General features: G+C 64.4%; 1 protein-coding gene across 1 annotated transcript in view; it reads right to left on the bottom strand.

Moving 5' to 3' along the window:
* Positions 1 to 14,528, bottom strand: part of ITPR3 (inositol 1,4,5-trisphosphate receptor type 3) — a gene marked incomplete at its 5' end in the record, with an annotated part of 67,810 nt that overhangs the window by 922 nt on the left and 52,360 nt on the right. Inside the window, 24 exons of the mRNA XM_081093627.1 lie at positions 401 to 562; positions 1,408 to 1,568; positions 2,155 to 2,320; positions 3,091 to 3,218; positions 3,300 to 3,404; positions 3,842 to 4,034; positions 4,570 to 4,734; positions 5,349 to 5,521; positions 5,968 to 6,093; positions 6,328 to 6,520; positions 6,594 to 6,704; positions 7,131 to 7,217; positions 7,306 to 7,407; positions 7,491 to 7,586; positions 8,196 to 8,306; positions 8,443 to 8,643; positions 8,797 to 8,981; positions 9,151 to 9,325; positions 10,632 to 10,801; positions 10,915 to 11,005; positions 11,136 to 11,244; positions 11,399 to 11,547; positions 12,012 to 12,202; positions 12,609 to 12,729. Of these exons, the coding sequence (XP_080949753.1) occupies positions 401 to 562; positions 1,408 to 1,568; positions 2,155 to 2,320; positions 3,091 to 3,218; positions 3,300 to 3,404; positions 3,842 to 4,034; positions 4,570 to 4,734; positions 5,349 to 5,521; positions 5,968 to 6,093; positions 6,328 to 6,520; positions 6,594 to 6,704; positions 7,131 to 7,217; positions 7,306 to 7,407; positions 7,491 to 7,586; positions 8,196 to 8,306; positions 8,443 to 8,643; positions 8,797 to 8,981; positions 9,151 to 9,325; positions 10,632 to 10,801; positions 10,915 to 11,005; positions 11,136 to 11,244; positions 11,399 to 11,547; positions 12,012 to 12,202; positions 12,609 to 12,729 (3,471 nt within the window). The remainder of the gene's footprint in view (positions 1 to 400; positions 563 to 1,407; positions 1,569 to 2,154; positions 2,321 to 3,090; positions 3,219 to 3,299; positions 3,405 to 3,841; positions 4,035 to 4,569; positions 4,735 to 5,348; positions 5,522 to 5,967; positions 6,094 to 6,327; positions 6,521 to 6,593; positions 6,705 to 7,130; positions 7,218 to 7,305; positions 7,408 to 7,490; positions 7,587 to 8,195; positions 8,307 to 8,442; positions 8,644 to 8,796; positions 8,982 to 9,150; positions 9,326 to 10,631; positions 10,802 to 10,914; positions 11,006 to 11,135; positions 11,245 to 11,398; positions 11,548 to 12,011; positions 12,203 to 12,608; positions 12,730 to 14,528) is intronic.

Below are 14,528 nucleotides of genomic sequence, written 5' to 3'. Positions count from 1 at the left end.
CAGCACTGGCGGCGGCCCAGGCCCTCGGGCAGCGAGATGTAGCCCAGACCCTTGGTCTCAGCTCACTTGTCACAGCCCCGGCTTTGTGCAGCTGGGAAGCCGCCCCACCCAAAAGGGGCTGCCTCACCTCTGCCGCTGCCCGATGGAGGGGGGGCTGTGTCTCAGGCCGGGGATGGGCTGCCACCCCAGTCTAGCTTTCCACAGGGGAGTGTTTGGGACCCGTCTTCTACCCCAGACCCAAGGACGGGGGCCAGGAAGAAGGGGGGACATGGGGGACATGCAGGCCCCAGCACCTACTCCCTCCCCCGCAGGGCAGGCTGGGCTGTGAGCTCGGGGTGGCCTGAGGCTGCCCAGTGCAGGCTGAGTGCGGGGAGGGGGGCGGGGGGCGCTGGGCGCACACCTGCTCCTTGAGCTCGTTGAGCTGGGCGGTGAGGTGGGACACCAGCTTCATGGTGGAGCTCAGCTTGTCCTGAAGAATCCGGATCTCATTCTGCTCCCCCTCCCCTTCGTTGCTCACGAGGGACATGGCCCTCATCCGGGGGAACCAGTCCAGGTTCTTGTTCTGAAAAGATCAGCGGGTGAGCAAGCAGTGCCGCCGGCCCCGCGACACACTCCCAGGACGTTTCGGGGAGGCCGATGCCCGGTCCTCCCCGGCCGGAGAGAGCTGGCAGGAGCCCTCTGTGGTCAGGGCCCTGCACTGGACAGGCTGGCTCCCATTAGCCGCTCGGCCTTTCCCGCTGTCAGCACCATCTGTTCACTCAGCCCCTCCGAGGTGGAGGGGAGGCCTCCGCACCAAACCCCGAGTCTCCGTCCTTCCTTCCCTTCCCCTCCCCTGGCACGCATGCCCCAGGAAGATGCGAGTGGGACAGATGGAGCAGGAGCAGGAGGCCTGCATCTGCCGTGGCCCAGCCACGTTTCCCAGGACAGGAGGGAGGGACCGAGCCGCTTTCTGGTTCCGTGGGGCAAGCTGAGCCTCAGACCAGCTCACATTGCAGATTCACAAGCAAACAGGACCCTTCCCCACTGAATGGGCCTCTGCTTCCAGCCTGCGAGGTCTCTGCGGCCACAGAAGATGCACCCTCGTTGGAACTGATGTTCTCCTTGACCCCAAACGCAATAGTACATTCCCTCCCAACGTCCAGAGCAGCAGCCACGGCCCCGGGACATCACACCACTGGGGCTGACGGGTTTGCTGTTCCCCCTCTCTCTCTCTCTCTCTCTCTCTCTCTCTCTCTCTCTCTCTCTCTCTCTCTCTCTCTCTCTCTCTCTCTCCCCAGCAGAGCCCCAGGGCTGGCTCCAGCCTCCTCGCTCCCTGCTGGCCTTTCACCAGGAGTCCACGGCTGTCCGCCCCTCCCCCAGGCCTCCACAGTCAGTGCAGGTGGCCACGGCCACCTCCCAGGACCACACCTTGATCATCTGGGCCACGTAGCTCTCGGGGCCCGTGTAGTCGGTCTTGTTTTTCACGCGGACCAGCACGATGAAGTACAGGTAGTTCCACATGTTGTGCTCGAACTTGATGTGCTCCTCAAACGACACCGTCTTGTTATCAAACTTGTCCCTCTCCAGACCTGAGGGTGCAGAGGGCGAGGGTGAAACCACCCGCCTCCAGGAGCCTGTGGGCCACCCGGGCCGTACACACCACCTGTTCTCAGGCCCGGTCTGGTGAGTGCGGGCACTGCCCACTCGGGACACTCAGATCCCCTGCACTAAGCAGCAGCCACGTGGCGTGGACATCGGCCCTGCCCCAGCGGCAGCCCTCACCAGGCACCTGAGGACGCCGGAGAAGCAGGGCTGCCTACAGGCGACACCTGTTCCTCAGCCTGCGGTGGCTGCAGGAGGGACCGGCACTTCAGACCGGGGATGGGAAGGCCCTGGACTGAGACCAGAGGCTGGAGGCTGCTGCCTGGGCTGGGGGCCTCTGTAAGTTGAGCGAGTTAAAAGGAACGCTTTGAGGCCCTTTCCCGCTCTGTTACTCCCAGTTCAGGCAGGGCCTGTGGCCCCCAATTCTGAGATGAGCAAACAGCCAACCAGCCATCAGCCCCAGGGGCCTCAGAAACTCAGGGAAGGGCCAAACCGAGGCTGCCCCGGGCCCAGATCACACCCCGGCCAGGGCCGCCCGGCCCCCGAGGCCTGTGGGGCGGGAAGCGGCCTCACCGCAGATGAAGCACGTGGTCTTGAGGATCTCCTCCTTCTTCTGCTTCTCGCTGCGCAGGTCAGCAAACGTGTCGATGATCACCCCGAAGATGAGGTTCAGCACGATGATGATGACGATGAAGAAGAACAGGAGGTCGTAGACCACGCGGGCCGGGAAGAGAGACTCCTGCAGGGCAAGGGGGGAGGTGGGTCCGCAGTCCCCGTCCACCGGCAGGCAGGGCTCGGCGGGTCAGGGCTGTGATGGAGGGGCCCGGCCACAGCAGAGGGAAGATGGCAGAGTGGACCCACCCTCACTCCATGGGGCGAGAACTGCACCCCGAGTGCGGGCTGGGAAACAGCGGGCCCAGAAGGGAGGCCAGCCGGGCAAAGCCCTGGACTGGGAGCGGGGCTACAGGCTAGGCCTGCCCTGCCCCTCACCTCAGGGCTGAACCCCTCTGCCCCGCCCTCAGCACGCCAGGCCTCACAAGTTCTAGAAGCCCTCTGTTTGGCTAAGGAGAGGGCTTATCACCCCCTCGGGAGGGGGACAGACTGCTGTTCTGGGAAAGCTGGCTGCCCCAGCCAATCCCCAGGCCTCTATGGAGCTGAGTCAGCTCCCCGCTGGGGGCTGGGGCTCTGCCTCACAGAGGAAGCACTGTGGCCTGGGCCCGCCCAGCGCTGACTCACGCCTTCCCCAGCCCGGCAAGGCCGGGCTACCCAGGTCTCTCCTAGAGCATCGGCGGGAGCCGGGAGGGTGTCTGAGCAGACGGGCGGGGTGGCTCAGCGACAACGTAACTCACTTTGACGGAGGGGAAAGTCAGGGAAAGGGGTGTAAACGGGGGCTAATACTGAGATTGGGGACCAAGCTGCTCTGCCTGGCCGCGACCCGAGGGCAGGACCCTCGCAGCTGCGCCCGGGCCAGGGCTTGGGCCCGGTGGACGTGGGAGGGGCGGGTCTCACGTCTTTGGAGGGCTTGCGGAGAATGTCGCCCACGCCGCCGCCGTTCCGCAGCCCGTGGTTCATGACCGTGACGATGCACATGAGCAGGGTGTCACAGGCCCGCTCCGCGCTGTCCAGCTCCTCGTCCTCTACAAGCGCAGCGTGTACTCAAACCCCGGCCAGGCACCTGCCTCCCCTCCCCACCCGACTCCCGAGACGCCCTGCCTCACCTTCCAGGACCTCGGGCACCGAGACCCCTGAGCCGCAGTCTATCCTGTCCCCGCCGCACGTGCCCATGAACGTGGCCGCTCCATGCGGCATCCCCAGGGGACTGGCTGGAGGGAACATGAGCGAGGCCACAGGAGGTTCAAACGCCCACCTCGTCTTCCCCCTGGTCATCCCCAGCATCACACCCTCCAGGAAGCCTGCCCTGGTCCTGCCAGGTCCGCCCGTCTGCCCACAGAAGGGCCTTCATGCCCCTGCCCGCTGTGGGGTGCACGCCCAGGCCTGGCCGGCAGCCCTGCACATACTGAGTCTGACATGAATGACAAGGTCTGCGAGCAGTGGCTCCTCAGGGAGCCGGAGACCCAAGGCTCTCCCACCCCTCAGTCTGCCCCAGGGAAGAGGAAGGTGTGAGCTACCCCTCCCCAGAGCCCAGCACGAGAGCTGAGGCAGGGGCCTGGGAGGCTAAGCAGGCCGAGGCCCTGGCCTGGCGCGGTCGCCGGGGCAGCCCCCCGCCCCCGGCCCCCCGCCCCCACCAAGGGGCCCGGACCTCGGGAGTGGTTGCTGGGCAGCCGGTCCACCTCGAGGATGAAGTCATCCTTGAGGAAGAGGAAGCCCACGATGGAGAAGAGGTAGACGAGGATGAGGGCCAGCAGGGCGGTCAGCAGGATGGAGCGGCCGTTGCGGGTCACGCTCTTGATGACGTTGAACAGCGTCTCCTCCCGGTAAATGAGGTCGAAGAGCTGCAGGGCAGGGATGGGCCTTGAGGGGGGTGCGCTGGGCCCGGGGGCTGCGGCTGCCAGTGCTTCCCGCAGCCTCCCCCGCAGGGTCTGCGCTTAGGCAGGCGAGCCCGCGGGGGCCTGGAGGCTTCTCGGAGCCTCTGGAGTTCTAATCCAAGGAAAGGGAGGGCCGAGGGGCAGGCTGTCCTCACAGAGGGGTGGGGCGCCCAGCTCTGACGGTGGGCTTGCTCTGTGACTTATGTGCATCAGCTCACTTCAGCCTCACAATTATTCTGGAAGGCAGGCGCTGTTAATTATCCGTTTACAGACGGGGAAACTGAGGCACGGGGGAGTCGCCCAGCTAGGATGGTCTGGTGCCAGAGTCCAGGCTAAAACCAGCACCATACAGGTCCAATGGGTCAGACGGGGCCAGGAGTGGCCATCAGGGCCGTGAAGGCCAGGCTGGGGCCAAGCCGAGGAGGACTGGGCACAACCGCGAGCACTCGCCCTGCACTGCCCCTGCCCCCGCCCCCACCCCGCCGGCCCCGCGGAGTCTCACCAGGATGCTGTAGAAGAGCTCGTGGGCAAAGAGGCCCAGGACGCTAGTCAGGATGTAGCCCACGTGGTAGAGGAACTCCATGTCCATGACCATGGCCTTATAGCCCCGGATGAAGGTGCCGCGGTTGCCCACGAAGCTCACCACGAACACGATCTTATTGGTCAGCTGGGGGCGAGTGCAGGGCATGGGGTCAGGTCCCACTGCCCACCCTGAATCTCTACCCCAGCCTCCCTGCCCACGCGTGCCCAGCTCAGAAGCCACGCCTTCCGTGGAGTGGGTCTGAGCTGCTCCTGCTCAGCCTGGCAGGCACATTAATGAAAATGCTCCCAGGATGCATCTGGGCTCCTGGGACTAGGATAAGAGGAGCCTCCGGGTGCCCCAGTTCCAGGAAGAAAGGGAGGTGTAAGAAAAGGAGGGGGTCGGAGACCACCCTTAGCCTTTACAGTGACTAAGTTAGAAAAGACAGCCCCTGCTCAAGGCACCTCATTTCCATCTGTCAGGAAATGGCCAGAATACGCAAAGCTTTGCTGTCTCCAGCAGAACAGTGCGTCTGGGCCGTGCACAGCAGCCCTGAAGCTGGGGCTCCAAAGCTGGGGCTCCTGGCCGGCTGTCTCGTGCCAGCGCCCCAGTTGTCCAGGGAGACGGAGGAGGCACAGAGGGGTCCCCACTGCAGGTGCACAATGAGCTTGGAATTCCAACCCAGAGACGAGGGGAGGGGCGGAGCAGTGGCCGCTGGGAGGTAGCAGGGCGGTCGGGGTGGGGCTCCCTCTGGCACTCACGTTGAGGGCGCCCAGGATGTTGAGCGTGGGCCCGATGCCCAGGTAGTAGATGGAGCGCAGGATGAGCGCCACGATGAGCGGGCGGACGCTGTAGCGCTTGGTGAACAGGGCAGCGATGGAGAAGCAGATGAGGATCCAGAAGAGCAGCGAGATGAGCGGCGAGTCCAGCACCCCTGGGCCGGGAGCAGGGCGAAGCGAGGCGCGCTCAGGCCCCACACCCCAACGACCCCAAGGAACACCCCTTCCTGGAAGCCTTCCCTGTGAAGCTCCTGGTCACCGGGTTTTAGGGCCCCCATCACACCCGCATCTCTAGGCCTAAGGCAGGAGACCCTCTCCAGCTGCTGCCGCCACAGCTGGCCTCTGGCTTGTGTGTGTGTGTGTGTGTGTGAGTGAGTGTGTGTGTGTGTGTGTGTGTGTGAGTGTGTGTGTGTGTGAGTGTGTGTGAGTGAGCTGTCTGCAGAGGTCAAAGACCCCGTCCTACTGGACCACACCCGTGTCCCCCCATGATGGGGTGTGCGGCCCGAGGGCAATGCAGGGGCGCTTCTGCCCACTCCGCACCTGACCCGCCCAGGCTCTGCCCAAATGGGCCCGAAGCGCCTGCCTGCCGCCCCGTCCTGACCTGTGGATGCGCCCTCTACGTAGGGGTAGAAGAAGGCGATGATGATGTTGATGAACACGGCCAGGTTGAAGGAGATGCTGCCCCACAGGGTCATGCGGCGGGAGAACCAGTAGATGAGCGGCATGCCTGCGGGAGGCCGGTGTCGGGGCCTGGGCCACACTGTGCTCAGCCCACGTGGGCCCACTGCCCGCACACGTCCAGGCCCCACTTCAGAGAAAAGCACGGGAGCCCTCCGTGGGGTGGGGTGGGGTGGGGTGGTGGGGGCGGGGTGGGGCGGGGCGGGGCGGGGTGGGGTGGGGCAGCCACCAGCGGGCCAGGGGCTTCGGGAGCCCGCCCCCCGCCCCGGGGAGGGGTCCTCACTGCGGAGCTTGCGCTGCCACTCCATCTCGTTGTGCAGGAAGGAAGACTGGTCGAAGAAGTCGCTCACTTTGCTGCCCTGCTCGTCCTGCTCCGTGGTGGTGAAGAGCCGGTGCTTGGTCTCCTCCGTCAGGAACTGGCAGATGCCAGGCACCGGGAACACGATCTGCTCCATGCTGCGGTCCTGCCGCACGATCTGGGCGCACACAGGCAGCGGGTGAGGCCGGGCCCGCTCGGGCCCTCACCCACCCACCACCTTCCGGCCCCACCTCGATCTGGGACGTGTGGTTCTCGTAGTAGGCCAGCGGGTCCTCCTCCTCCTGCTGGGCAGGCGCTGAGGACTTGAGCATCTGCGACAGCTGCTTGTTGTTGAGGCTCAGCTGGGGGTGGCCAGGGCGCTGAGGTCAGGCCAGGCAGCCCCCCAAGTCCTGAGCCCAGCTCGGAACTACAACCCAGCGCGTGACCCCCCAGCCAGACCAGCCCCGGCCCCAAAAGCGTAGGAGGGGTGGAGAGCCATGTCCAGGCGGTCCGCGACAGGCAGTGCCCCGCAGTCTGGCCCAGGTGCACCGGAGTCCTGCTCGGACTGGGCCAGCTTTGCTCCCACTTCAAGCCCGTTTCACCCCTGGAGCTCCGCCCCCCAATTCTAGCTCACAGATCCTTGCTTTTTATAGGTCCAGGCCCCGCCTTGAGTTCCTGGCCCCACCCCACCTCATCCCCTAGCTGGGGGGGCAGGGCCCCCAAATCCCAGCCTCACCCCTGTAAGTGCCCGCCCACTCTCCCCCCCTCCAGCCCTGCCGGGCCCCCACCATGGAAGAGATGCCCTCGGCCTCCTCCTCCTGGATGCGCTTCACGGGCTTCAGCAGGTGCTGCAGCTGTTTGTTGTGCCTGGAGAGCTGAGCAGAGGCAGAGCCCGTCACTGAGGCGCAGTCGCGGGCCGGGGCACGCGGGGCGGGGCCATGGGGGGGCGGGGGGAGGTTGTACCTGCAGCGCCAGGATGTAGATGTTGTGGCCCACTTCGCGCGGGCTCACCTCCGAGTTCTCACGCTCCTCCTCCTGCAGGTAGGCCTTCTTGATGACGTCCACCTGGCGGGGCAGTGCCTGCTCGAATGCCCTCATCCCCATGCCCACCCCCCCCCCCACCTTCCCACCTCCCGCGCCCAGCCTACCAGCTCCTGCGGCCGCAGGCTGATGAGGATGCGCTCGGCGTTCTCACTGTCGTGCCGGCTCTCCATCAGCCCCAGGAGCAGCTTGGAGGCGTTGTCCTGGGAGGGGGAGACCGGCCACAGTCTGCGGGGTCCTCTCCTTCCACCCCCAGTACTCTGTGACAGCCCGTCCCACCCTCCCCATCCCCCACGACTCTGGGGGCTTGCTGAGAAGTGTCCCACTTGTCCAGGCCACCCACAGCTTCACCCCACGCTGTGGCAGGCACACGACCCCCAGACAGCAGGCACAGACAGGAGGCCCTCAGATAAGCCCGGAATATGTGTGCTTCTAGAGCAGCGGTTCTCAACCTGTGGGTCGCGACCCCTTTGGGGGTCGAACGACCCTTTCACAGGGGTCGCCAAGGCCATCGGAAAACACATATATAATTACATGTTGTTTTTGTGATTAATCACTATGCTTTAACTATGTTCAATGTGTAACAATGACATTGGGGGTCACCACAACATGGGAACTGTATTAAAGGGTCGCGGCATTAGGAAGGTTGAGAACCACTGTCTAGAGTAAGTGTACATCCGGCATGTTTGCTCACACATTCGCTCGTGTGTACAAATAAACAGACACATACTACACACAGGCAACCTGCATACGTCACATGCTTGCACATGCACACATCACCTGCACACGCACGAGGGCTGCCCAGGCCCCACCTTGAGCTGCAGCACCAGGTCCATCCGGTACTTGCACAGGGGGCTGATGTCGTTGAGAATGAGCGCAGTGATGATGTCGATGCCGTTGGACTCGTGCGTCACGATGCAGGTCTGGCAGGAGCAGGGGGGACGCGGGGCCCAGGCCCTCAGGACTGCGGTGGCTCAGGAGGCTCGGCCGCTCCCTCGCCAGCCTGCTCCCCCTCCCACGGCCACGCTCACCCGCTGCTGCCGGCGCCCGGCTGCTCACCTGGTTCTCATGGCAGGGGCCCTGGCAGTACTCGGTGAGGGTCTCCAGGGTCTGGATGACGAGCCCCACGTTGTCCTCGTTGATGTAGAGCCCCAGCAGCCCCAGGCCGCCCGTGGTGCTGCCGCACATGATGTCCAGGAACTGCAGCGTCTCGCACACCAGGTTGTAGTTGGTCTTGTTGTTCTGACAGCGCAGGAAGTTCTGCAGAGCACAGGTGAGGGGGTGTGGCGTGGCTAGGGGGCGGGGGAGGCCGGGGGACTGCTCCTGCTGCCGCAGGGCTGGGGGCCCCCAGCCGCAGAGCAGAGGCCGCAGGCTGCCTGCAGGACGGGAAGGGGCGGCGCGGCGGGCGCTCACCTGCAGGTCCCGGTTGTGGTTCTCACACAGCAGCTGCAGGAAGCGCAGGATGGGCTGCATGATGAGCACAGACGTGCCCATCTCGTTGCTCTGCACACGCTCGCCCACCTCATGCCCCCGGCGCAGGCTGGGGCCCAGCGAGTAGCGGGAGGAGGAGCCGGGCATGGAGAAGGATGCCACACGGCCTGCGGGGCGAGGCCTGGTGAGGCTGGGCGCTGGCGGACAGGCCCTCACCCTGGGCTCCCACCCTGAGCCCCCCCCCGCACATCCTGAGCCTTTATCCCTGTTCCCGCCCCCTGAGCCCTCTGACCCCACCAGCCAGCACCCCACCGTGTCCCTGGCCCCCACCCTGACCTTTGGTGGTGGGGTCTGCTGGCTCCCGGTCCTCGTGGGGCTGGCTGCCCAGGTCGCTCATGTTGACGGCCACCGTGGACTTGGTCTCCTGCTGTGCCCGCTTCATGCGGTCGTGCAGCACCTTGAAGAAGCGCTCGGACTTCTTGTCGCTCGTCATCAGGTTGTAGAAGGATTTCTGGGGGTGGACGGTTAGACGGGGGGGGGGCAGCCTCAGCACTGGGCCCGGCTCTCAGCAGCCCTGGGGAGGCCCCGAGTCCTCTGTCCTGTGCTGCAGGGACAGGGATGGGGCACAGATGGGCCCCAGACACGCCCGAACCAGACTGAGGCTGGGGAGCCAGAGCCAGCCCTGCACCCGCCGGTGGGGCTGTAACTGCTGTCACTGATGCTGGAGGCGGCGCTGGCCCCTGACCACCGTCTGCGTCTGCCCTTGGCCTTCACCTGTGCCCACAGCAGCCAGGGGTCCCCCGGACATCTAAGTCACTTCCCTCCTCTGCTCAAAACCCTGCAGCGGCCCCTCTCGCCTGGAGGAGAAGCCATACCTCAGTGCCCAGGCGGCCAGGCGACAGCCTACCACCTCTCTGACCCCAGGCCCGCCGCTCACGCCGCCTCCACCTCTTCCAGCCACAGCAGCCACTTCCTATTCACGACCTTCGTGCCAGCTGCCTGCTCTGCCCGGGGCACCCTGCCACTGTCCAGAGCTCACCTCCGGGCCTTCCCACACTCCCTCTAAGATGCCCTGCCTGGCTGACCCCCGCCCAGCACGCCCTCCTGTCAGGTAGAGATTAGTCATTGGCTGTTGCCTCACGGGGGTGTAAGTGCCAAGAGCACAGGGATTGTCTCTTTTGCTCACTGCCCGGCACAGAGGGCCCTCCGTGCACTCACTGAAAGGAAAGGACGAGTGGGGACAAAGCTGCAGAGCGGGCTTTGGGGGGGAGGCAGGCCTCTAGCTGGGCACCCAGAGCTGAGGAGGATGTAGAAGAGGAAGAGAGGCCCGAGCCGAGGCTGAGAGGCAAGAAAGTGGGCCTAACGCAGGGCAGGGGGGTGGGACACAGGCGCAGGCCTGGCTGGAGCAGAGCAAGGTGGGTGTGGATAGAAATGTGGCCATGTGGCTGGCCGGCGTGGCTCAGTGGCTGAGCATCGACCTATGGACCAGGAGGTCACGGTTCGATTCCTGGTCAGGGCACATGCCTGGGTTGTGGGTTCGATTCCCAGTGTGGGGCGTGCAGGAGGCAGCCGATCCATGATTCTCATCATTGATGTTTCTATCTCTCTCTCCCTCTCCCTTCCTCTCAGAAATCAATAGAAATATACTTTAAAAAAGAAAAGTGGGCACGTGACAGTGTGGGAGGTGGAGCTGCCCCCCGGCACCCTGCCCGGCAGCGAAGCCCCCGTGGCCTCAGCGTCTTGGCACGCTGTCCCCTCCTGCGTGGGAGGCCCCGCCTACGGGCGGCGAGGGCCTGGCCCCGCACCCCCCTCCGCACCTGGATCTCGGTGTTGCCGCCGTCCAGCAGGCGGATGGCCAGGCCGATGCTCTCCTGGAAGACCTTCTCGTTCTTGGTGCTGGTGATGAGGTCACACACCAGCTTGGTGGCCCCCTCCTTGTCCAGCCGGCACTGGGTGGCCGCGATGGCTGACCAGTCCTGGTCCAGGCCTGGCGTGGGGGGACTCACTTGAGGGGAGGTGAACGGGGTGGCAGGGCGGAAGGGAGGGCCCAGGGCCTGGGCGGACGGGCCACCGGGGGCACAGCGGGGAGGCAGTACTGACCGACGCCCATGGGGTCCGGGAGGTCCCCCCGCGAGCTGGACTTGCGGTTCTGGAGGTAGTTCTGCAGCAGCATCTTGCGTAGCTGGTTGCCCTGGGGGAGCGAGGCCCACAGTGCACTTCGCACCCTCCCATCGGGGGCCCCAGTCCCGCCCTGCCGCCCGGCCCCGCTGCCCGGGCACTCACCCGGCCCTGCCGCCCGGCCCCGCCGCCCGGGCACTCACCCGGTCCCCGTACTTGGCCTTCTTCAGCAGCATCTGCTGCAGCGTCCGCAGCACCTTGACGCACAGCTTCTCCTCCGACTGCATGAGGTCCTTGGTGTGCTGGATCAGCCTGCGGGCGGAGGCACACGGGCAGCCCCGCTGTCTCCCTCCGGACACCCCCGGCCCCCTCCCGGGCGGGAACAGCCCAGCCTCCCACCCGTGGGCCCTCTAGTCCCTGCTGGGCCCCGCCCTGCCTCGGCTGCTGCCCCGACCGCGCCCCTCACTTGGACAGGAAGCCCCCGCTCTCGCAGCGCTGGTAGGCCTCGCTGCCCTCCAGGAAGAGCAGCTCGGGCCAGTGCAGGACGTCCACCAGCACGGACAGCTCGGCCTGCACCAGGGGCTTCAGGCGCTCCTCCAGGGCCGTGATGATGTCCTGGGTGGGCGGGCAGGGTCACCACCACGGGAGATGCAGGAGGCCCGGGCCCCAGAGGTGCCGGAAGCTTCACTGCCATCCCCCCACCCCCCCACCAAGCAGCCCCACGACTGCCCCACACGGGCCCCGCACAGAGGACACCGTCTGTCTGCTCAGAGCCCCTGGCTGGGAGCTGAGGGCCCTCCTCCAGCTCTGTGACCTTGGGCCACCCCCTGCCCTCTCGGAGCCTGTCTCCTGTCGTGGGGCAACTACAGGCCAACAAGACAGTGGACAGGTGCACGGCCTGAGCGGACAGGTGCTGCCAGGACTGTGCAGGGTCCTGACCCGCGTGAGCACCGACCCCATCAGCGGGTCCTGGGCTCTCCCTGCAGTGAGCAGCCCCCGAGGGGGGCGCGGGCGGCACAGGAAGGGGTGCTCCTCCAGCACCGCCCTCCCCAACCACTCCCGTGGCCGCCCACACCCACCTGCAGTTTCTCGATGATGTTCTTGTAGTCCCACTGGTTGGCCGTGGGGGTGACGCGCGGGAAGGCCCGCGTGGACGCCTTGTAGTTGGAAGCGTTCCGCTGGGCGGCAGCCACACAGCTGGCGCCACTGCTGAGCAGCAAGCTGATGTGGGCATCCAGGTCCATGGGCAGCGAGATGCCCCGGCCCTTGGCTGGGGGGAGAGGTGGGAGGCTGAGCCAGCCGGGGAGCAGAGCCAGGGCTGCCTGCTGGGGAGCAAGGTGAACCACCCCGGGGCTCTGGGTGCAGGGACCCCCACACTGGCCCCACTTGGATGAGGTGCCCTCTTCTGTTTGGGTAAAAGAGGGGGTTTCTGTCTCTTTAATTCCACCCTAGATCCCTGCCCCTCCCCTGCCCACTCTCCCTAACCACCTACAGGCCTCCCGCCTCTCTGTGAGGACGGCCACCCAGCCTTCTCCTCCAAGACGGACCCGGGGGAGAACACCTTCTCCCACTCCAACGTGCCAGTCAGACACCAAGAAGGACTTACTGAGAAGCGCCTGGGAGCAGGGGACGGGTGTCTACTGTGGGCAGGCGCCGGGGCGCCGGAGGGCACTCACCCACCATGGCCAGGGTCCGGATGCAGGCCTCCACCGAGCCCTTGTGCTGCTGCTGCAGCCACGGGCACTCGAGCAGCCGCGTGGTGGACTGCAGCAGCTGCACCACGATCGTCTGGTGTGTCTGCGAGAGCAACGCCCGCTGCAGCCGCCCGCCTCCACCCTGGGCAGCCCCGCCCGGCACCAGAGCCCCTGAGACCGGCACGACCCTGGGCTCTGTGCCAGTGGGAAGAGGCACCCCCTCCCTCGCAGTGCAGACTGCCCACTGCCCACTCCCCCAGGTCCACGTCTGGCCTTGCAGCCGTTGCTGACACTTTTCTTCCTTTAGAAATCTTTTTAAATAAGTTAATGCTGTGAAAAGCTGACATGTTTGCCTGGTTCAAAGGTAATAAAAAGGCACACTTTGAGAAGTCTCTCCCTCCCGCTGACCCCACGCCTCGACTCGCCCCACTCTGCCTGGGGCCGGTGAGGGGCAGGAGACACTGATACTAATGCCAGAGAGGTCCTGGGGCCCAGACACGGTGTCCAAGGACACCACCCTCGCTGTGAGTGGGGCCAGCAGTTTTCTGGCCGCCCTCAGCGGCACTGCCCACTGCGTCCGCCCCTCCACCCGTGGGCAGGCCCTTTCACTGGCTTCCTTCCGGGGTTCCTCTGTGACTCGGGGGTGTGGCAGTGCCGGGAGCCGGTCCATCCTTGCTGTTTCAAGGGACCTGGCATATATGGCATATTGTTCTTAATATGTTTGCTCACCTTCTTGGCACTATGTGTTTTAACCAAGGTCACCTCTCTGAGAAAGGTTGTTTCCCCAGGTAGGGATTTTCCCCTGAAGTTAGGGAGGGAATAAAAGCCCTTAACTAAGTGCCAGGCGGGTAATTAATCACTTTAACTACGAACAATCATGCTGAAGCTACATAATCTTTACTCCCTGGAATGGAGATAAGAAACACCCTAACCTTTGTAATAGAGATTGATAGGATTGGAATCAACTGGTATAAATACAGATGTAACAAGACAACGAGAGACAGAACTTAGAAGACAGAACCTAGACACAGAACCTAGACACAGAACCTACACAGAACCTAGAGACAGAAGAACTTCGCTGGAGAGAACATGGCAAAAGATCCTGGACAGAAACTGGCCACAGAACCTAGAGACAGAACCTAGCAAGAGAACATGGCTGAAGAACCTAGAGACAGAACCTGGCTACAGAACCTGGATAGAACATGGCAAGAGAACCTGACTAGAACCTGGTGACTGAACCTGGCTGGAGAACCTGGACAGAACCTGGCTGGAGAACCTGGCTAGAACCTGGCTAGAAAACCTCGCTATGATGATCAACTGAACATTGTCTCCGTGTCATTCCTTCTTCGCCAACTCCGTCCACACCTTTGGGGGCCCCTGGACCTGCTGGGGTTGGACCCCAGCATGGCAGCCCTTTCCTCCAGGGAGCCCGGCCCTTCCATTCCAGGGCTCTGGGCTGTGAAGTCTGGGCATCGGCTGGGGCTGGGGCTCAGTGGAGAGAAAGCGTGTGCACTGGCCTGTCTACCTATCCCGTTAGGGACACCACAGTCCACGCCAGCTCGCTGTCAGTCTCCCACTCCCAGCTCTGGCTCTGCCGTCCACTGTGGGAAGCGTGCCACCTGCCTCTGGTGGGTGAGGCCGTGCAGCCAGGCGTCCCTGGCACCCAGCACCCATCGCCCCGAGTGAGTGAGGAAGTCCTGCTCTACGGAAAGTCCCCACTTCAGTCCTGAGCACAGAAACTGTGAGGCCATAGTGTTCACTGCAGAACATGATCACAGTAACGTAAATGTTTGCTGTTTGAAACAAGTAACTTGGGGGAAATTGGTCGCCAGCGTAGCCCAGTGGTCGGCAAACTCATTAGTCAACTGAGCCAAATATCAACAGTACAACGACTGAAATTCC

The sequence above is a fragment of the Myotis nattereri genome (assembly GCF_964212035.1).
Source record: "Myotis nattereri genome assembly, chromosome: 6".
Taxonomy (NCBI): Eukaryota; Metazoa; Chordata; class Mammalia; order Chiroptera; family Vespertilionidae; genus Myotis; species Myotis nattereri.
The sequence above is the reverse complement of the archived record's forward strand: the minus strand, read 5'-3'. Positions and strand labels throughout refer to the sequence as shown.